Source organism: Dermacentor andersoni, chromosome 1 (assembly GCF_023375885.2).
Source record: "Dermacentor andersoni chromosome 1, qqDerAnde1_hic_scaffold, whole genome shotgun sequence".
Lineage (NCBI taxonomy): Eukaryota > Metazoa > Arthropoda > Arachnida > Ixodida > Ixodidae > Dermacentor > Dermacentor andersoni.
The window spans coordinates 321,191,273-321,214,908 of NC_092814.1; the positions used below are offsets into that span (position 1 = coordinate 321,191,273).

Here is a 23,636-nt window from a genome sequence, read left to right on the forward strand (position 1 = left end):
TTTGTGTCAGATCGCACAAGTGGACGTTTCAAGCAGTGCTTTGTACACGCAAATTATCACGGATTTGGGTCACTGTCTCCCTTATTTGCATGTGTTAGTTTTTTTCCGCACTACCTTAAGGTCACAATGCACCAACTGGCAAAAGCTTGCACCCCGTTCAGCAGCATATGCCCAACTGTCCACTGGACTTGTGTTCAGAGCCCATGGCACAATCTCAAGCACAACTTTCGTACAATGGTAAAAGTTCTTACAAAAGGTTTTATTTCTTCCGCTTTTTCAGCCGCTTCATGTGCATCAAGGCCTTCTTCGAAACTGCTCGCTGCTGCCGGGCCATAGCCTCACTATATTTCTTCTTGTTGAATCTGTACAGGTGAAAAAAAAAATTTATTGTAGTTCAAATCATCGATGTCCCATGTCTTGAGGTACATTATGTTTTTGGTAAAGCATCTATGCTTATTAGACTAAAAAACTTCTGCACATTGAAGACTAGCACTGATCCAACCATTGTTAACACTCCTTTTCAGTTTATTCAATAGAGTTCCAGAATCCTGGCAGGTGCCTGTGCACTTCTGTAAAGACTAGAAAGAATCTACAGCAATTGGAGTGAATATAGAAGTAGCCACAAAGAAATAGCCAAAATCAAGTTTCTGTAAACCAATCCTATGAGAGGATGACAACTTACTTTCAAATGTGTCACTGTTACATGAAAGTAAGTTAAAAGGAGACCCTGCTTTTCGAAGACGAAAACTGGCCCAAATATCTTTATGTGTCCCACTGCTCCAGATTGGTGCAGATTGATCGATTTAGCCTCTGCTATAATCATCCTAAACAGGTTGTGGAATGTTTTTCCTCGTTTTTTCATGACAGAATTTCTGGTGGTGTCACCACTTTGGAGTGATGATATCTCTGGTCCTGCATACCCTATTACAATAATGATTTCTTTATCAGGTAGACAAATCGAGATTGCAGTGGTCATATAATATAAACAAATATTATGACAGAAATTGTTGAAAAGTGATAATTTGTCCTGGGTGTTACTATAGGTCTATACTTTAAAAAGTTTGACATGCTGTAACTTTGGTTGAAATCAGCCTAGAGCATTCATTCTTGTACCACTGCATGGTTTGATTACTCGAGATAATTTTTATATGTCGATAGATATCACGCCATATATAGTTTAGGCATTAACCCACCTCCAAGCAAGTTATGAATATTTTTTAGTAGTAGAAATATATTTAGTATACAAGAAAATGGAATTATGTCTTAAATTACGCTATGAAAGCACATAACTTTTGCAAGTTTAGCCAAAATCAATTCAAGTATAAAAATAAATTTCTTAGATGCAGGGTCTCCCCCGTTGAACGTAAGTGGTTGGTGCCACTTTCGGCCAACCTGAAAAAGAAGTTGTGAATGTTTGGACCAGCTTGGACATTGACTGTAAATGGATGAGGTTGCTCATGGATGAAGATATCCATATATAATCAAATAAACCAAGCTATGCCATAGATCATGCCTAAAGATTACAGCAATAATGATGGGACCAAGTTAATGCAAACAACACAGCTGAAGCAGATGTAGGACTTTGTCTTGTAGAGCAGCTCCTGCCCAACAAAGAAAATGCTGAATACACTCCAAAATGCAACTCTTATTTTCGAAAATTGTTTGGACGATGCTCAGTTTACAGGAAAACTAACAACCAGCATCACAACATGCTTAGTGACAAAAGGAAGGAGTCCACGAAAATGTAACAGAAGTTTAGTCAACCTTTGTACAGTCAGAACTGATCTTAACACCCTATGAAGTTCACTATGAGGAAAAGAAGGAATGCCAGAAATGATGACATGATAGCTTTTCTCCTGTCCCCCTTGAACTTTTCTCTCTGTGCACACACTTTTAGAAATTACATCCCATGCTCTGTTGTTTTTCCCTTTGATGCAACATGAACCTGGCATAGCTATTAGGCACATGTTAAAGAAGTCCTGGTGGTCTAAATTACCTTGGAGCTCTCTACTACAGTGTCCTTCAGTCGCAGTGTTGCTTTGAGATGTTAAAGGGACACTACAGGCAAATATTAAGTAAACCTGAACTGGTTAAAGTACCATTTCAGAAACCTCGCAGTGCTTATTTTGTAACAAGAAATGACTCAGTTTAAGAGAAAATTGCATCTGAATAATCTGCATACCTAGCACAATTTAAATCGCCTGCTCCCGAGCGGGGAGGTGTGACATTGCATATGCCATCACTGCCCTTCACTACCGTCGACAATTAAAATGGCGCCCAACAGCTGACACTACGGTTCTTTGCACAAGATGCAAAAGTCTGGCAAGAAACCGAGCTTGAGTGAGTTTCGCAAGCCAGCAAAACCAGCGCAACACTACTAATGAAACTACTAAAATGCAACAGCAAAGGCAATGCAGAGTTATGGTAAAAGTACTACCACAAAGTAATATTCTGACCACAGAGTACTATTTTCTTGTTTCACAGTTCATTATCCTTTCCTTGACACTAACGCAAACACTGCATTAAAATTAGTATGCCACATCAACTGCCAATGAAAACTGACCCTGTCAACCTTTACCAGCCGAACTCTGTCGAGTGAGGCTAGCTTAGCAGGACTCTTTGAGGAACTATCAGACGCTGTTTAGGATATTAACGGCCTTAGTGAGATTATAAGAACTAGTGAGGCTTATACATTGCTAAATAACGGCCATGTCCTCTGCTCTAGAGGTCTCCCTGTTAAGAAGCAATACGGGGCACGATTCCTAATCCATAAGGACATAGTGGGCAACATTGACAAATTCTACAGCATTAATGAAAAGGTAGCAGTAGTCATAACCAAACTTAATAAGAGGTATAGATTAAAGGTAGTACAAGCCTACACTTCAACATCCAGTGATGATGATGAGGAAGTAGATCAGTTTCATGAAGATGTTGAATTAGCGATGAGAAGAGTGCAAAGTCGGGATACAGTAGTGATAGGTGACTTCAATACAAAAGTGCGAAAAAACAGGCTGGGGAACAAGCAATTGGCAACTACGGCGTCAATTCTAGGAATGATAGAGGAGAGATGCTGGTAGAATTCGCGGAAAGAAAAAAGCCGCGAAGAATGAACACCTTCTTTAGGAAGCGTAGCAACAGAAAGTTAAAATTAAAATTAAATTCTGGGGTTTTACGTGCCAAAACCACTTTCTGATTATGAGGCACGCCGTAGTGGGGGACTCCGGAAATTTCGACCACCAGGGGTTCTTTAACGTGCACCTAAATCTAAGTACACGGGTGTTTTCGCATTTTGCCCCCATTGAAAGGCGGCGGCCGTGGCCGGGATTCGAACCCGCGACCTCGTGCTCAGCAGCCTAACACCATAGCCACTGAGCAACCACGGCGGGTCGCAAGCAACAGAAAGTGGACCTGTAAAAGCCCTAATGGTGAAACAAGAATTGAAATAGATTTCATACTTTCTGCCGATACCAGCATAGTGCAGGATGTTGAAGTGTCAGGTAGAGTAAAGTGCAGTGATCATAGGTTAGTGAGGTCTAGGATTCACCTGAATTTGAAAAGGGAAAGAGTTAAATTGGTCAGGTAGAAACAGGCCAACCTAGACGCAGTACAGTATAAGGGTAAAAGCAGACCAACTCAGGCTGGTACGTGCAAACAAATATGTAGCCTTAGAACAGAGAGATTATGAAGATGACATAGAGGTAATGAATCAAACCGTAACTAAGTTGGCTTCAGAAGCAGCAATTGATGTGGGAGGCAAGGCACGAAGGCAACCAGTAGGCATGCTCACCCAAGTAACAAAGGACCCAATAAAGAAACAACAAAGAATGAAAGTGTCCAACTCAAGAGATAAGATAGAATTTCCAGAACTGTCAAAACCGACCAACAAGGCGAAAATAAGTGATATTCGAAATTATAACGTGAGAAAGACTGAAGAAGCCGTCAAAAAATGGCCGCCACCTGAAATCAGCGAGAAGGAAACTTGGCAAAGGACAACCCAAGATGTATGCACTGAAAGATATGCAGAGTAATATCATCAGCAATCTCGAAGGTATAATAAAAGCAGCGGAAGAATTTTATACTGACCTGTACAGTACCCAGAGGACTTGGGAAAACTCTACATTCGAAACAATAATGAACAGGATACAGAAACTATTCCTATAACTAGAGATGAGGTCAAAAGGGCCTTGCAAGACATGAAACGGGAAAAAGCGGCAGGAGAAGATACAATAACATCGATTTAACGAAAGTTGGAGGAGAAATACTGCTTGACAAACTGGCAGCTCTTTATACGAAGTGTCTGCAAGGGTCCGACTGCAAGGGTCCGAGAAACTGGAAGAATACAAACATTATACTAATCCACAAAAAGGAAGACGTTAAAGAACTGAAAAATTATAGGCCCATTAGCTTACTCTCAGTATTAGATAAAATATTTACCAAAATGATTTCCAATAGAACAAGGGCAACACTGGACTTTAGCCAACCAAGGGAACAGGCTGGCTTCAGGAAGGGATACTCTACAATGGACCACAACCATGTCATTAATCAGGCTATCGAGAAATCCGCAGAGTACAATAAGCCTCTCTATATGGCTTTCATAGATTATGAAAAGGCATTTGATTCAGTAGAGATACCAGAAGTCATAGAGGCATTGTGTAATCAAGGAGTACAGTAAATACCTTGTAAAATATCTGTAGTGATTCCACAGCTACCTTAATTCTACACAAGAAAAGCAGGAAGATACCTATAAAGAAAGGGGTCATACAAGGAGACACAATCTCTCCAATGCTATTCACTGCGTGCTTGGAAGAAGTATTCAAGCTATTAAACTGGGAAGGCTTAGGAGTAAAGATCGACGGCGAACATCTCAGCAACCTTCAGTTTGCCGATGACATTTTTCTATTCAGCAACACTGCAGACGAGCTACAACAAATGATTGAGGACCTTAACAGGGAGAGTGTAAGAGCGGGGTTGAAGATTAATATGCAGAAGACAAAGATGATGATGAATAGGCGGGCAAGGGAACAAGAGTTCAGGGTCGCCAGTCAGCCTCTAGAGTCAGTGAACGAGTATGTTTACCTAGGTCAACCTAGGGAACCCTGATCATGAGAAGGAAATTCACAGAATTAAAATGGGTTGGATCGCATACGGCAGACATTGTGAGCTCCTGACTGGAAGCTTACTGTTATCATTGAAAAGGAAGGTATACAATCAGTGCATTTAACTGGTGCTGTCATATAGCGCAGAGACTGACAAAGAAGCTTGAGAACAAGTTAAGGACTGCGCAAAGAACGGTGGAATGAAGAAGGCTAGGCATAACTTTAAAAGACAGAAAGAGAGTGGTTTGGATCAGAGAGCAAACGGGTATAGACGATATTCTAATTGACATTAAAAGAAAAAGATAGCACTGGGCAGGTCATGCAATGCGCAGATTAGACAACCGTTGGACCATTAGGGTGACAGAATGGGTACCAAGAGAAGGGAAGCACATTAGATGACGGCAGTAGACTAGGTGATGCGACGAAATTAGGAAATTTGCGGGTGCTACCGTATAATGCGGAATATAGGTCGAGGCGGAATATAGGTCGACCCCCTTACATTGAAGCAAAGAAGTCAACATAAAAATTCGTTTTATTTAGTGGTGCCGCCAGACTCGTCACCTGCTCATTCGTTTGAGCTGTCTGAACTCTCGTCCGAAGACGACTGCTTTTCACTGGCTTCGTCCCACAACATGTCATCCTCGGTGCCGTCCAAGGAGTCGCTAATGCAACACTTCTTGAATGCCTGCACCACCATATCGTCGGGCAGCGAGCGCCAAGCCTGCGACACCCATGTGGCCACAGTGGCGAGAGGCGGCCTGCACAGCCGGCCGGTTGGGGTCGTTGGGTTGCCGCAGGCCATCCACTGATTATATTGTTCACGGACACGGTCTTTAAAGGGCTTGTTGAGCACGACGTCCATTGGCTGAAGTGTTGACGTCATGCCTCCCGGAATGACGGCGAGTTCCGTCCTCCCATCGCGGAGTGCCTGCTTCACACCTGCGGTGAAGTGCCCGCGAAAGGCATCCAAGATGAGCATGCTTGGACACCGCAGGAGTGCGCCGGGTCGCCGATTCCAGACGGTCTTAATCCAATTGAGCATGAGGGCCTCGTCCATATAGATCTTTTCATTCACGCGAACGACATCCCACGGGAAAGCCTCTTTCGGCAGCGTCTTCCTCTTGAATATTATGAATGGGGGCAGCTTTCTGCCATCTGCAGTACACGCGAGCATCACCGTGAAGCGCGAATGCTCGTTCCCCGTAGAAGGAAGCTTGACTTCTTTTGCGCTGCGTTCGCACACTGTGGTGGGCGACAGCATGTTGAACCACACCGGCGTTTCAACCGCGTTGCCGATCTGTCCCAACATGTAGCCATGCTGCTGCCAGAGACGGATAACATAGCGCTCGAATTCGACCAGCTTGTCCTCGTATGCCTCTGGCAGCTTCTGGCAGATTGATGTGCGCCGTCGAAGTGCGAATCCCTTGCGTCGCATGAAGCGACGAACCCAATAAATGGAGCCCTTGAATTGTTCCTTGGGCAGTCCGGATTCTCGGGCGATCCCAATAGCTTTGATGCAGATGAGTTCTGCTGTCACTGGCAAAGATCTGGCACGATGCTCGCGAACGAAATCCGCCACCCTGTCTTCGAGCTCCGGGTGCACCGCGTCGGTCACCAAGAGGTCTATTCGATTCAGCCAAGTTTCTCTGCACCTTCTGCACCTATTCACGGTGCACTGCACCTAGACCCTCGATTCCCCAAGGTGCAGCAGTGCTCCCTGCACCCCCGTGCTCGATTGAACGGGGTGCAATGCAAGGTGCCACCGCGGTGCACTGCACGCTTGAACCTTGCAGCGGGTGGATGCAGCCCGGCACCCCCTGCACTTTTTCGTTTGAGGTGCCGTGCACCTTTTTCTGAATCGAACAAACCTAAGGAGGCGATAACGATGCGGATGCCGAAAGGTCTGCGCCCCTACATGTTGCCAGACGACTATTCATGTTGTGCCAAGGGCCGGTATATAAGTCGAGGGGTAAACTTTTAGTAATATTTTTTGAAAAAAACCTCGACCAATATTCCGCACTATACGGTAGTTGGAATCAGTTGGCGCAGGACAGGGGTAATTGGAGATTGCAGCGAGAGGCCTTCGTCCTGCAGTGGACATAAAATAGGCTGATGATGATGACATCAACCAGACAAAAGCAACTTTTCCTATAAAACAATAACCCCCTACTCAAGGCAAAGGAGAGGCTTGAAGTTATAGTCTTTTCCAGGTTGACGGTGTCCTGCCTTATAAAAAACACAACTACAGTCAACAACCGATTTTCTGAACGCCGAATTTTTTGGACATGCCCGATAATTTGGATGCCTGTGCAGAACTGCCAGGGTACGCATAGAGACAATGTATAAGAACATTTGAAATTTCGGACGCAAAAACCCTCTGCCACCCGATTTTCCTGACTTTTTGCCATGATTGCAGGTACGATAAAGCACTGATCGAAGCCACCACTGCCGCCATTTTGATTGTCTTGCCACCTCTAATAGGCTGAAAACCTTGACGAGCAGCACAAAAACACGGACAAAGAAAACACAAGTACACAGGATGGATGCAAGCTTCCATGTGTATTCCAAAAGCCGTTACAGATGCTTATATAAGCTCAACATCAACATGTGCCACACAAGTTTCCACAGAGTATCATTTTTGCCATTAATAAGAAAAATTTGATAACCTTTGAACCATCAGTTGTCAAAGCACTAAGACCAGTCAAATCGCACTTGTTGATTTAAAATGTGCATGTGCGCTATCTCAAAAAATAACCTAAGCAAAGCAAAACTGGCAAGGGTGGGAAGGAATGCCAATCAACAGACCCCCTAACTAAAATTTACAGGCTGCAAGGAATCCTTTACAATGAAAAGCTCGAATGTACTAAACAGATACAGCACAATCGTTTCCATCCAAGAAACAAAGTTCCTCCTTCGTCAATCACACTGAAGGCACGCTAATGCATCTTTTTGTGCACCTGGCAATACAATAAGCCTGATACACTTCCCTTTCCAGACTATCTGTAGATTTAAAAAAAAAATTGTGTTTTTGAACACGCAGATCCGCTGGAAGCCGTAGCCACCATCACAGCAACAGTAGGCCTAGCTACTTCGACATTCGCTACCAAGCCTCTTGCTGTTCGGTAACGTGTTTTTCATTTAAACAATTCACCGCTGTCAGCAATGGCACCGACTGCGCTTTTGTAATCCTCGCCAATGGCTTCAAGGCTTGGAAAGCATGACGCGTTGCATAATTCCGGTTCCCAAAAGTAAGATTAGTCTCAATACAGCATTGTTACGCAGTGAAGCAAACGCAAAGTATTGCGGTGAAGCATACCAAGAGTGGGAAGGGGCAATTGTGACGACACAGTTATGTATTTTTTAATTATACACGTGAGCACCCGCCGTCCCTTGTCACAGTACTGTTACGAGCGTAGCCAAGCAGTTCTGAGAGGCAGAAAGACTCTGCCGTCACCGCTAACGGCTATGCCCAAGGAACAGGAACCAAGGACATGAACTACAACACGGCCGTACATTCGGAACCGCACTTGAAACTGATCCCGTGTTGCTTATTTTCTCTATCTTTACAGGGAAGTGGCACCACGCAATGGACAGCTATCTAAAATGAAACTGTAACAAGTACATACACCGATACGCTTAATAAGTGCACTGACAGGCCTTCAGGACGATTTCGGACGTGCCTGTGGCAATTTGAGCCCTTAGGGGCAGTAACAGGCATGCATTCGGTTTTTTTTCGCCCTGCGGGATTTTTCGGATGTTTTCACGGCCCTTAGGGAGTCCGAAAAATCGGATGTTGACTGTACTAATATGTGTAAACATACACCACATGTACTTTGTAACACTTAATTCCAACACTTGCACACCTAAAAAAACATTTCTTTCAACAACAAAACAAACATATTGGCATGCGTACATTGTTTATCCTTTTCTGGTGACTCTTTTTCATTGGCTAACCATTGTTACAATGTTATCAATCGGCACAAGACATGCCTTCATGCATCGGGAACTTTCTCTAATGTTGTCGCTGATTCTATGGTAAAAAAATCTTGTCTATAATCAGATTGCGTGCATGATGCAAATAGTGGTGTACATACTGTAATGTACGATGAGACCTGACACTTGACCCATGGATCAAAGTTTGACGACCAACAGTCGTGCTTGCTACTATTGCTGTGCTCTGAGCATTACTTGTATTTCTGGGCGCAACATTGCCAAATAAAGAGTAAACTTACATCTTTGGCACTATTTCCTTCTTCACCGTCACAACAATGTGACAATATTTCTTTTAAATAACATTGAATCAAATAAAAATGGATTAAGAGCTTTTTTTACTCTTATTTTAAGTTAACTAAATGCCTGGTATTTTCTAGCAGCAAGCAAGTTTGGGCATTGCTGCAAGAGAAATCGCACAGTTGCCAAGGCCCATGAAGCATTCGAACTAAACTTGCACTGCTACACATGCGATTGTGACCAATTTTTGTTTTGTTTTCCTGCCCTAGTCACAGCACGCAAAATAAGCTTTACTGCAACACGATGCCAATGCACTGTTTTTAACAAAGCCCCCTTCACTGTTTCTTCTGACAAATGTAAAAATAAATGCCTTCATGAGCTGGCGAATTACAAATGACAATGCAGGCCCAAGCGGCACCCTGTGATCACTTACCGTCTGAACTCTGCATCAGCCAGCAATTCTTCAACCATAGTTTGCTTGCGGTCCTTCTTGGGCACCCTTGCATGGTAGAAATCAGCTGGTGAGTCCATCACCGTCCCCACCTAAGTGCACACGAAGGACAAGAACTTGCATGAAGGCTAGGTGATGACACCTTGAGACTTGCCACGAGTTGAGCCTACATACATCTAAAGAACATATGTCCCGCACTACTACTGCTCCTCCTCATACTGGAAGAAGCTATTACCACACAGCCACTTTTACTGGCCTTTCTCCTGCTTTCCAGAATACTAATTCTGATCAACTCCACACTTCACACCTTCATGTTGCAGGCTCTTTAAAACAGCAGAGCTACAAGACTCACTACGGCGGCCAAATGGTTATGATGTTCTGCTGCCAAGTGTGAGGTCATGGGTTCAATTTATGGCCACCGAGGCTGCATTCTGACAGTGGCAGAATGCAAAAGCTCTTGTGTATCATGCTTTGAGCGCATGTTAAAAGAACCCCAGGTGGCTGAAATTACCCTGGAGCCCTCCTCTACAGTGTCTCTCCCTGCCCTCATGTTGCTTTGAGACATTAAAGACACTCATTCACTCTGATCTACAAGTAAATCAGAGCTGCAAGGATGAGAAACAGAATGCCCATTTACTCTCCCTTTACCACATACCTTTAAGCAGAGTGGATTGCAGGGAAACCTACTATAAATTACTCGCACCTTCTTTACAGCATGTGGTATGAGCACTATCACAGCATATGGGTATCTACCCATTCAGTCAGTAAAAAAGCAAGTACGGTATATAAGTACCATGCAACCACAGTGCAACACAAGGCAAACAACAAGAAAGGACTTTTTAAGTCACTTTGAGGTCGCAAGACAAGCCTACCAACTTGCCCAACTTTACTATTTACAAAAATAGGCAAAAATGTTTAACAATTTCCGTTGCGCGCGCGCGCGCACACACGCACACACACACGCACGCACGCACAATGAACCCCGTTAACTTAAGCTCCAAGGGGACTGGAAAATTATTCGAATAAAACTGAGAACAAATGAGAGCGTCTCAGAAAATTGCACTCAAGAACTTGCACGTACAGCGCGCAATACAGTCACCAATCGATAATTCAAAATTGGATGGAACCACCTAAAAGTCCAAATAAACGGAGTATGAAATATCAAATTTTCCAGAAAATAAGATTTTATTCCACAAATGGCCTGAAAGCTGCTCAACGTGTTGCTGCATGCATGCCCATATGCTTGCATGCGACCTGGTCAATCTGTATTTTGACCATTGTCATGGCGGTTGCTGCCAAATGAAAAAAGTATGGTCTCTAACCCCCATATTCAGAAATGCAACTTAAGTTGAAGGCCATGTTTGACTTAATTTAAATGACGCTTGGTGTTACCGCGCCCAAAGACACTCACCGTGTTTCCTTCTGCGCATTCCCGATAGGTGTCATTTAGATCAAGTCAAGCATGAACTTCAACTTAAGTTACATTTCTGAATACAGAGGTAAATGCAACAAATCTCCAACTGTGACTTAAATAGAAGCCGACCATGTTCCAATAGCATGTTTTGTGGGTTTCTTCGCAAGTCATTGTCCGGCAGTTCCCTCAACCGCTGCCCTCTTCAACGGAGACATCGAGGCTAGAGTTGGTGCCGTTAGAAGCTGCTTGATGATTGCGACCAATAAAAATATGTAATAGCCATCAAAGAAATCACCCAAGAGCAAGTCGCAATTTAACATGTAAAGGAACAAACCTGGACGCATCGAACTCACTTGACATATTCCAAATGCAGTTCTTCACAAGTTAGTGGCTAGGATTGGCTTGTGCTGTGGCTCGGGCACAGTCAGCTACGAGTGGATCGACTAGGCAACTAGGCAGACAGTTACTTTGACTTTTCGGGAGGCGCCAGGAACATATCAATGTATCGCTTTTCTTCTGGACTTGGTCCCCTCAATGGCCAAACTGGCACTTTGTCGTGGAGGTGGAGCGGAATTCTTGAGTCTGAATTCTTGAGAGGCACGTTGAAAGGTATCCAAACTTTCCTCAAAGCTAAATTATCAGTCGGTGACTGTAGCGTAGCACCGAAGCCTAGTGCCTTACCATGCAGTCTGAATTCTTGAGAGGCACGTTGAAAGGTATCCAAACTTGCCTCAAACCTAAATTATCAGTCGATGACTGTAACGTAGCACCGAAGCCTAGTTTCTTACCATGCAGTCTGAATTCTTGAGAGGCACATTGAAAGGTATCCAAACTTTCCTCAAAGCTAAATTATCAGTCGGTGACTGTAACATAGCACCGAAGCCTAGTGCCTTACCATGCAGTCTGAAGTCTTGAGAGGCACGTTGAAAGGTATCTAAACTTTCCTCAAAGCTAAATTATCAGTCGGTCACTGTAACGTAGCACCGAAGCCTAGTGCCTTACCATGCAGTCTGAATTCTTGAGAGGCACATTGAAAAGTATCCAAACTTTCCTCAAAGCTAAATTATCAGTCGGTGACTGTAACGTAGCAACGAAGCCTAGTGCCTTACCATGCATTCTTGGAAGTTTTGTTTTCAAACTATTACGAATCACTGAGTGAGTACAGTTAACTTGAGCTGGGAATGCACAGAGAAGGGTAATCACACTAGTGTGCCCCGTGGACTATGTGCCTATCAGATAATGCCACAGCATTTCACACTGGTCATTCGCTGATGATGCAGAACTTAAACTGTATCACTATTTGCTTATCCGCTGAAGTGGGGCACACAGTGACAGTATTCTAACACACTGCTCGCACAGCACCTTACCTTCAGTTACAGGGAGAGGTGGTCATGCACTGTGGGCCTAATGCATCATGTAAAGCTAAAAGGCTCAATTTTCATGGTATGCATCATTGCGATGGCTAGCAAAGCATGGAACTTTGGTTTCTGGCTCAGGTTTGTCTGGACGTCGGTGTCTGAGAGTGAAAAATTTAGTTAAAAATAACCATTGGACAGTATTAAGAGTTCAGACTTGGAGGAGTTTTTTTCCTATTCAAATAGATGTGATCCTGTTGGGATGAACCGACAAATTCAAGTTATCCATCAATTCAAATTACTGTATTTACTCAAATCTAACATGCACTTTTTTTCTCTATAAAACGGATACAAAATTTGCATGTACGTTAGAATCGAGTGTGGCCCTAAATCTGCGTTACCACATCACTATCGGCATTTCAATATGGCCGCCTCCTACGTACTTTGAGCCATAGAGTTTCATACAATAATTACTTGAGGGAACTCTGGCACTAGGGTCTACAGGAGCTGCAATGGGAGCGGTTGTACCAGCATGGGAATTATGGGAAATACATGAATTTGCCTAAACTTCGTCACTCTGGCTTCAAATGGCTTTGTATGCTAGTCACATACAACAATGTACTGCGTAATAAATAAATAAATAAACATTATTAAAATTGTCTAACGGCAGGATTCAAACACAGGACCTCTAGCACAGAAGCCTGATACTGAAACCATTAAGCCACGGATGCATGCATCGACAGGCAATGTGAAGCGCCCTTATGAATTTATTGCGGGCATACCAGTGCCTAGAGATGCTTGGCGTGTTTCGATTTGGCCACCTCGACAAGCTCAATCATTGCAATTAGTAGCGAGAGTGCGTGTTCACAGCGTCTTCTGCACTTCGAAAGGTATAGTAGACAGCGCTGACATTTATTACAATGAAGGCATATGAAGCGTTATATACAAAGTCACAAGAACATCTGAATCCACAAGCACAAAGATCAGACAAATCCATGTACTTTCCATCATTCACATGGTGCATCAACAACTGCAGCACTAGAGTTCTCTCTAGTATATTGTAGGAAACTCTATGCTTTGAGCCCAGCTGCCGTAGCTTCCTCTATGTGCTCTTGTAGTACACCGTCCGTCTTCCCATTTTCTGCATTTGCTCTATTATAGTGAAATAGAATATATTCTAGTTCACTGTAACTCTATCAGCATGGAAGTGCCAACTGCAATAAGATGCCAAGTTCATCATGATGCCACAATTAAAAGGAAAGTGATCACATGTGTGGAGACGGACAGAAATCGGGCCGCATCACGGGTGTTCGGAGTTCCCGAAACATGCCTGCGGGACTGGCGCAAACAGCAGAAGCTTTCTACTCCGGCAGCTGCTACGTACAGCACAGCCACGTGGCCCTTATATTGAAAGCGATCTGCGATGGAGTAAGAGTCTACGCATCTAGGCGCACCGTGCTGTGTTCTCATCACTTAGTGCGCGTTGGAGCAAGAGGCCGCACTAAGGTCAATTCGCTCACTCCTGCTACCGCACTTCCCCACTCCAGCGTTTTGATAAAGAGCTTCGGCAGCCATTGCGCGAGACGTGTTTATGTTTGCTTGTGCGTGAGTGACACCATGCTTGTTAATTTAGTCAGTAAGCGAATGTTTAAAAGTTCATACGGCCGATAAAACTACTATCCTTACTTTTCGTGTAGCTGTCTACTAATTTGCTATCGTAATCGATGCTTCGCCTTTCAGGCGGAACTGCAACTTTTTTATTTATCTCAACTTTAGTGTATTGGGAGTAAATCTTTGTTTTTCCAAATGAGAGAAAGTTGTATTCCTCTATGAAATAATGAGGTGCATGGTACTGTAAAGGACATTTCTTTTTTTAGGCCGCGGCAAACGGGTGCGTATTACAATCGAGGGTGGATTAGAATAAATATGGTAAGCTGCCTCAAGCGGCAGCAGCTAGTCAAAAGCAAACACCGATCCTTCAGCGCTCATACTGTTGCTGAAATCTTCGCTGAATTCACCGCTGTCTAGTTCAAAAGAGCTGTAAAAGCTCCCCGTGTCGTCAGGAGACATCACCAGCTTCGCTTTTCTTGGTGTTACGTGTACTGTGTGTTTACATTACGGTAGTGTAGGACCTGACGTCATCAACTCATCATGGCATCACATGAAGCAGCTACCCATTTTGGTATTGGTAGCTCATTTATTGGTTATTTAAATTTATTGATGAGTTTCTAAGCTAACTGAACTACCCTACTGGTGACAGGACTGTCAATACCATTCGAATATGACAATATCCTGATATGGCTAAAAAAACGCCGGAGTTGCCCTTTAACTACTGCTCGAATAAATAACCTGTTGTGGTGTCTGCATTTAAATTAATAACGCACATTGTTTTCGTCAACAAGCTAGTTTCGGTAAGCATGCAGTACTAGCCACAGCCATGCTACACTCCTTTCCTGTTGATGTATGCTCCAGTTGTGTTCTATAGATTCAGAGAGCTTAGCCAACAATTGTACAGTGTGTACGACGTGAGCAGCACTTCAAAAAACACTCTGCAGGGCAGGCTTGATGCCAATGACAATAGGGAGTGACAAGTGGAGCCTCATATTTTTTTACACAGTTATAACACATAGATTAATATTAGTCCTTTCTTTTATACAGAAAGAAAGCACACATTGCATTGAGTAAACACGGTTAATAGGACACATGTACTCTGTCAACCATGACATAATTAGTTTATGGGGGCAGCCTAGTCCCTGGAGGCCGAAAATTGAGAACAAATTGAATTTTTAACATTTATCAATATCTGTCACTCTTTTTGAACTAATCTGCAAAGTATCTTGCTTCAAGAATCAATACTGTCATCAAGTAATAACAAAGTTAACTGTAGAAATCTATGTCCCTCCTATCTTGAATTGTATTCAAAATTTTCTCACAATTAATTTTTTTACTCCTTGCATTCTGCCAGCATTCATATGTATGCACCCCGAGCATGTAGAATCTCTTTTTTTTTTTTCTTTTTCGGCAGAAAGTTGCATCTAAGATAAGGGGTATAATGCAAACAGATTTTAAAATTCTGGCTTCAAAATTTATTTATTTTGCTCTATTTTCTGCTGCATGGTTCCCACATAGCAGAAAGTTAATTTAAATGTATTATAACGGCACTTATATTGACCACTTTTCAAAAACACTTGCATTATTGCATTCTTCAACCTTTTGAGCTGTTGACCCATGCATCAAAATAAAATTTTTATTCGGCCATTTTCCGACATAGAGGCCTGAAACAATGGTATATTTTTAATTCATTTTAGTTAGCTTGTGGAATAATTGACCTTCACAAAAAACGAAATATTTGAAATCAGCATGAAAAACTAAACAAGTACGCATAATTTCATCAAGACTGGGTAAAAAATTGGCTCTAAGAACCCTTTAAGGGCCCCTCACCAGTCCACATAGCAAATCGTGGTTATATTCTGGAAGTTGTTAGGTGCCCTCTAAAAAGCGTTCTACCGCAACAATCTTTAAAATTAGTTCATTAATAGCAGAGGTAAAAATAGTTGAAGTGGCACAAGCTCATGATTTCAGGAGGCGGGCCTCACCGCCAACATAGACACTCCCTCCACTTGCCCTGTCTAGCGCCTCCGCAAGTGAAATTCCTTCCCTGCATTTTACCATACCGGAGCCTGAGGATCACGTGACGAATACGTCACAAGCTCTTTTTTTTTTTTCTTCTTTCTCTCGTGTTTTTGCTGAGTGGCGCACTTCCGGTGACAATCTTGCACATGAGCTCTTGTGTTTGTCTCGTTTTGATCAGCATCAGCAGACGATTTTGCACGCTCTGCACGAGAACACCTGATCAGTGCCACAATCACGAGCAGTGAGGCAGACGTGAGAGGACGAAAGAGGCTGATCGCAGGCGCAGGAACCCGGCAGAAAATTGGATAGTTTCGTCCTCTGCACATGCGACTGCCCGACATGGGAACAAGCAGACGAAAAGGAAGTACATCTCTTTTGCTATAGTACAAAGTAAAACTAGAACATGGAGACGTTCGGCTTGTATGTTTCATTATTTCTCAAAACTTTAATTCGTCTATTGAAGCAACACATTGAAAACAAATAACTGACGTTGCCTTGAATAATTCTCGAAGCTACATGTCACTGTGAGCGATGTCACAGCACTGCCATGTGAGTAGGCACACTTGCGCGATATATGTAGACTTTCCGGCTGGGAGTGCAGTGCCTATGAAGAGAAGGGCAAACGGCATTTGGTTTGAAATTTAAGCCCTTTCCGCGGCACATAGCAACGTAATACTTAGGAGACTGTAATGAGTGCGTGGAAAGTGTTGTGGTTGAAAATGCAGTGACTGTTGAAGACTGTTTAAAATGCGGCAACAAAACACTGCGAAATGGCAGCAGCTCCAAACACCCTCGAGTGGCTGACAAAAAAGACAATGTTGGCGGGTGGTGGCACAAGCTGTCGGACGAGGGAGAAAAAAATGTCACCCAATCAGACGTTGACATGAAACCAAGGGTGCGAAAAACCAACAGAGAGAAGGAGAGACACTTGAAGACTGGGAGAAGAGAACACTCAGAGACGGGGCTTGACAATCGCTGGTGTCGAGGTCGGTATCATTGGGGTTCAGACCCAAACCCGAGAGCCTCGACAGAACCAGAACGACCCCGGCTGCCCCTGGAGATATCTGCGAAGCATAGGGCTCGGCTATTACTGGTGCACCTGCTGCTGCTGGCATTCCTGCACCTAGTACTGCTCTTAAGCCGCAGTGCAGAGCAGAGGCCACCTGTGGGCAACACTGGTGAGAGGCGCCAGGGTGGAAATGCGAGCCAAGGGACCAACAGGTGCCACTCAGCTGTAGTGGTTGCACTCGGACGGCCTTGGACTCTGACAGCCTTGGACTTTGATGATGTACGTGGTTGGCTTTACCATGCATCCCTTGTCTGCCACTGCCCACCACACCGCTACTGCCATCAACGCAAATCCATTGCATGCTGTCAATGCACTGCGACATGAGTAACTAAGACTTTGGATGACTGAGTGTTTTTTTTCTTGTTCTAGAACGAAAGCGATTTGAACCTTTTGCATGCATTAACGTGGCTAGCTGTACTTTAATTTTTCTGTGCTTCGTGTGCGCTCTTTCATATTTTCCTGCCTTTTTTTTTTCTGGTAACAAATATTAGGTTTGTTTTGGGGAAAACAAAATGGCTTCGTCTGACCTGAGCTGAGGCTCTGTCTCAGTTTAACTACTCGCACTTGAAGAACCTGTCATCACACAGACGCAATCACTAGTGAGCATTATATAAACTAGGCTTGTCAGCTCTAAATGGCCAGACCTAGTGAGGGGCCCTTTAAAGGGACAGACAACCACTGAGAGCATGAATCGAGATAACCCCGATGATAGAATGATTCCCTATCGCAGTGGCTTCTCATTAAAAATGGATTTATATGTTTAATTCATCACTAAAAGTAGCAACAAATTACCTTTGGCGCCCGACATGGCAAAAACATGAAGCTGCATAAGAGGTCCCCCACGTGACCTTCGACTAGTGTACGCAGTTCCTGGCCTTTTCATTAGTATTGAAATGCAGTGTAATTTTTATTATTATAAGTTTTTCCTGCCTTACAATGTGCAGATAAGCCTTCATTTGTAGTGAGCAGAAAAATGGCGCTGCCTTCGCCTTCATTTTTACGAGTTGGCTTAGTTCCTTTATCGACAGAACAATGACGACAGGGGCCAGCCACCCATGACGTAGGCATGTACTAGGGGAAAAATGCGGTACAAATATAAGAAATGTCTGTACAACAACGCGAACTTATTGCACCAGCTTTTTGTTTTCAGAAGTGGTTCAAAAGGTCAAGATGTATGTGGTTAACCAAAGTCGCACTCACTCCTGTGAAAGCAGAACGACGGGTCGCTTTCACAATTTGCGAGGCGGGCTACTGACATCGCTCTCACTTCTCAGCATTGCTGGAGGACGGACTCTTCTTTCGAACCTGCTCAGATAAAAAAATTCTGCTTACTAAATATCTATGCGCTTTTGGAACTAACCGCTTCAGATGTAAACACTACTGAGGATGAGCTTTGTGTTGCGTCATAAAGTCATAAAAAACTAGGTCTGTAAAAATCGGTTGTCAGTAGGGTTGAGGACTGGGCGAGTTGGTATTGCATTCTAAAACTGGGCAGCACAACAAAGAAAAGAAGAAACGTGCTCTGTTCCTTTATCTGACTGGCTCGGCTTGATTCTTCCTTTCTATGTTGCGCTGTACCAGTTTTAGAAGGGTTGTCAGTCCCTTTAAGGGAACCAAAAGAAAATTTGATCTTAAAAGGGTCCTGAACCACTTTTTAAAGAAGTGGAGAAAGGCATTTGAAGTGAAAATAGGCTATTCAAGAAATATATTTCCGCAAAAAGTACTTCAATGCGTTCAGCAGGAGCGGAGTTATTGGCAACCAAAGACAGCCTCCGCTGTTCTCCCGTTCGTGCAATGCCTTGCACTGCGAAGGCTACGCCACAGTGGGGCGTGCCCACAACACTCCACCTTCTAAATGTCACCGTGGCCCACAGCTCAAATTTCATTTTGTATGTTAACGCAGACGCCACAACTTCCGCCTTTGGCGCCTATGATGCACTAAACATAAGCCAAACGTGGTTGTCCTCAGCAAGCCGCAGTGCGCTTAGCCAGTGGAGTTGTGGCGGCACCCCACGGTTGCCGCGGTATCTACGCCATGTAGCCGACTGCAGCTTGATGTCAGCTATTGGCCAATAGCAGCCGTCTAAGAAAATGACGAAATAGTGCGTCTAGAAAAAATGAGGACAGGGCCTTCAGTTGAAAAGAGAGCGTTTGAGAGAAAGGCGACTTCACAATTCGCTTGAGAGCTCCACGCACCGAGTACGACATCAAAACTTGACTGAGATGTTCGCAGCAGCGTATGCTACTCGTGGACTATGTTATTTTACCAAGTCAGAGGGGTGGTTCAGGGCCCCTTTAATAGGAAAAAGGCACTTCAAAAAGCTTTTTTATTTTTTACAGTTTGAATAAAATTTGCATAGTAAATGTACTTTCATCAGCTGATCTCAAAAATGAAATAATTATTTTCTATTATAAATATTTTTATAATATATTAATACAGGATTTTCATTGTTTAGGGCCTAATTAGCTAATTAACAGCAACTTGCACAGCAATGTACAGCACACGAAATTGATCCCAAATGTTCATAATGTGTCATAAGCTATAAATTATTGTTTTAGGCCATTTTGTAGCAAAGTTATAGGTTGTCAAACTTAGTCATAACAAATGCCCAACTTGATAGTTTTCTATTATCAAGGTGGACATATTTTATGACTAAGTTTGCAACATATAACTCCGCTTCAAAATGGCTTGAAGTGACAATTTATAGCTTATGACACACTATGAACATTCAGAATAGATTCAGTGTGTTTTATGATACTGTGGAAGTTGCTGTTAATTAGCTTCTTAGGCCCTAAACAAAGAACATCCTGTTTGGGATATAATAAAATGTAATTATCATATTATCAAGAATTACATGTCTGAAATCAGCTAGTGAAGATAGATTAACTGCAAATTCCATTAAAATTGTTGCAGAATATAAAAGTAATTTAAAGTGCCTTGTCTCCCTTTAAGTGTCTGAAAGGCTAAATGAAACTAAGAGATAATTTGTTCACTGAATTAGGAGCACATTTCCTCAGCTAGCTGTAATGGTGTAACCCAGAATGCTACACAGCCATAAGCAAGATAAAGCGCCAAAGTCTTTGCATACCTGGAAATACTTGGGCAAGTCCTTCAGGTCATTTTTCTTGTAGAAGCGCTTGGGGTCAAGCACATGCCTCATGCGAAGAACCTCCAAGTCATGCTTCAGTTCATCAGTCATTTCAGGAGCAGGCAAGCCAAACCAACCAGGGCCTTTTGTTTTGCTGCGTTCCTCCTGCAAAAACAGCAACAAAGAATCTGTGGTTGGAAAAAAACGGAGGACAAGGTGGCATTCCAATTTTCCCCCCACAAATTTCTCAGCTTCAGGAAAGGTGAATGAAGTGCAGTGGCCACAGAAACCTATAAAAGGCAGCAACAAAGCCTCAGCTGAATGGAGTATGGAGAGATATTTTTTAAGATGCATAATTCTACCACATGCTTCTTCTATGTGAAATGATGACTGCAGCATCTACAGTCGACTCCCAGCATTTCAACCTCGGTTAATTAGACTTTTCGTGGCAGGAAACCATGCACTGTCATGGAAAAAAAACTCGTTTAGTTTGAACATAAAAACATGCCACTTTGGCTAATTCGACAAGCACAGACACCCACTGGCGCACCCTATGCATGAAGTGATTGCTAAAACCTTGAAAAAAGAAAATTATGCAGATCCCAAGCACTGTGGGAATCGATATAAGCGAAGCTTTCTGCGCTGTTTGCTTTGATTGATGATAATTAGAGGTGATGTTGACGGCTAATGTATAATTTCTTCAACGTTTTATCCAACACGAGAGTGGCAAGTTGATATTAAACATTACTTTGCGTGCACCACTGCTGTTTGTCTGCATAGTACACAAAACACAAAGGGAGAGGTGTTTGCTTGAGGTGTTCTTGTGCGCCATGTTTCATAACCTCTGGGACATTGAGCATTGTCATTGCCTCACATGGCACATCGCATCATAGCAGAAGCATTAAACGTGAATTGGATTATGGGGCTGTACGTGCAAAACCACAATCAGATTATGAGGCAGGCCATAGTGGTGCACTTCGGATTCATTTTGGCACCGTGGTGTTCGTTAACGTGTCCCTAAATCAAAGTGCGCGAGCATTCTTTATTTCGCCCTGGTCGAAATGCGGCTCTCTCGGTCAAATCCGCGACCTCGAGCAATGCCATAGCCGCAAAACTATAGCGGCGGGCACACAAGGGTTGATTTGACGTGCGACCGCTTTCATTGTGTCACCTAGAACCTGTGGTGCACTTTAATTAATGCGGCTCTGCTTCTGCACACCCAGCGTAAAGTTGTCTGCTATAAATATTTGCATGGTTTCATCTTTCAGAAGTAGCAGAAACGCACCGTACCATACCATGGAACTTAAGGTATGCGTATGCGGGGGGGGGTACGCATAATTACAGCTGTCAAGAGGCTAATGTGGCGACGACCTGGGAGCTCCAGAGGGCATTGTGCACGTTCGATGCAGTGCGGTGCGAGCAAGTTCCTCATATCTCTTTTGTTCTCTGTCACGCTCCTTCTATGTATATACACGCTCTGAACCACCCCCGACGTGGTGTGCCCAAGAGCAGCAGCCACAGCAGCCAAAGCAGCAGCAGCAGTGGGAAAGTCAAAGGAAAAGGCAAAGAAAGCTTCGCTTTAAAAAATACGAAATTCGGCAGTAGGTGCTACTTTTTCTGAGAATTTTCTCAGCGGTAACAACAGTGTTGAGGTTTGTGGGCCACTCATTGATGACAACACAGTCAGCAATGATTCAATCCAATGCTGAGACAGCGTTTAAACCTGTCAGCACTCTTTGCCACATGCTAGTTGATTTGCACCTCAAGAGGAAGAAGCAAAAAGACATTACAGACTACTCTGAGCAATAAAAAAGGTTTGAATCCGTTAATTTTGCCACCGTATCTTATTCTGACCAATCAGATAACTTCAGCAAATTTTGTGGTCCCACAAGGGTAGAATTAACGGAAGTTGACTGCACTATGTAGCTTGCGAAACACAGATATCTTAATTCAATTAATGTTGGTCTTGAAATGCCGGAACTGGCATCTTGGACGTGATCGTGACATCATGACACTGAGCAGGTTGCTGACACTGTGTAACAATAGGGCTGGGTACGATGACATTGCTTATAAAAAGTAAACATGACCACTGTGTGCACTTCTTCCAGCTGTACTCACGTATGGCAGACGCAACAATCGGCAATCACAAAAATATAGTGAGCCACTGTGTCGTGATGTCATGAGGCATCATGACACAGTGGATTCTGGGTACTGAAACTCTTGAAAGAGTTGAATGTTGGGCTAGTTGGTATTTTGACAGGGGAACCATCTTGAAATACAGTGCAATGGGACAGCAGAACAGAAAGGAAGACGGACAGACATGCAAACTAACAACTGATTTTACTGAAGCCAGACCCACAGGTATATATATCCACAAGCTGCGCAGATGCACCTTTACAAGAAAAAATGCAATTCGCCGAAAAAAAAAATTATTAAACCAGGCGCAAAAAGAATTTATTTCTGCATTGTACAGTACTATGAAAGTTTCACTTACACAATCTTGACTAGCCTTTCTGATAAAGAAGGCCTCGAACGTTTCTCGAGCAGTTTTTTTTTTTGCTTGCTCTTGCCTAGGATTTTCACGCTACGGAAGCGTGGTTCACAAGTGGGAGAGCTACTGCAATGGTCAGTAAGATGTGTATTCTTATTAGCTAAATTTCTTGCGTGCTCCCTGAGTCAGTCATTGATGCATCGCCATATTTGGTAGATGTATACTAAAAAAAAACATTCGTGAAATGTTGGAGGCATTTTTTATCAGAAAAGCCGGTCAGGATTGTGCAAGCGAAACAGTGATTGCACTGTACAATGCAGAAATGAAATTATTTTCATGCCTGGTTTAATCACTTCCTGTTCGACGAATTCCATTTTTCCTTGTAACGGTGAATCTGCGCAGCTTGTGGAATATACCTGTGGGCCTGGCTTCAATAAAATCAGTTGTTAGTTTGTGCCTGTGTTCATCTTCCTTTCTGTTGTGCTGTCCCGCTGCACTGTATTTCAAGATCGTTCTCATACTGAAACTCGTTTGCAGAAACAAGTATATTATATTAAATTATTTAAGATGTTCTGATGGTTACTAGTATGTATATATTTAGGGGGCTCGGACTTTCATTTATCACACACACACACAAAAAAGGGCAAGTTTAAAATGTCATGTCACCACTTCTTTCCAGCATTCAGCAAAAACATGTCTTACAACAGGAATTATTAAATTTTTTTTTCATAAAGGATATGCACTTACTGGATTGGAAAAATAAAAAACTCTTCATAGATGTGCGCCTACAAAAATTTTTAAAGAGGGG

General features: G+C 43.2%; 1 protein-coding gene across 1 annotated transcript in view; it reads right to left on the bottom strand.

Moving 5' to 3' along the window:
- Positions 1 to 238: 238 nt before the first annotated feature.
- LOC126516701 (deoxynucleotidyltransferase terminal-interacting protein 2) overlaps positions 239 to 23,636 on the bottom strand; it is a 39,158-nt gene continuing 15,760 nt past the window's right edge. Inside the window, exons 5-7 of the mRNA XM_050166801.3 lie at positions 20,338 to 20,502; positions 9,760 to 9,869; positions 239 to 362 (exon numbers count right to left, since the gene is read on the bottom strand). Coding sequence (XP_050022758.1) covers positions 260 to 362; positions 9,760 to 9,869; positions 20,338 to 20,502 — 378 coding nt within the window. The 3' untranslated portion in view covers positions 239 to 259. The remainder of the gene's footprint in view (positions 363 to 9,759; positions 9,870 to 20,337; positions 20,503 to 23,636) is intronic.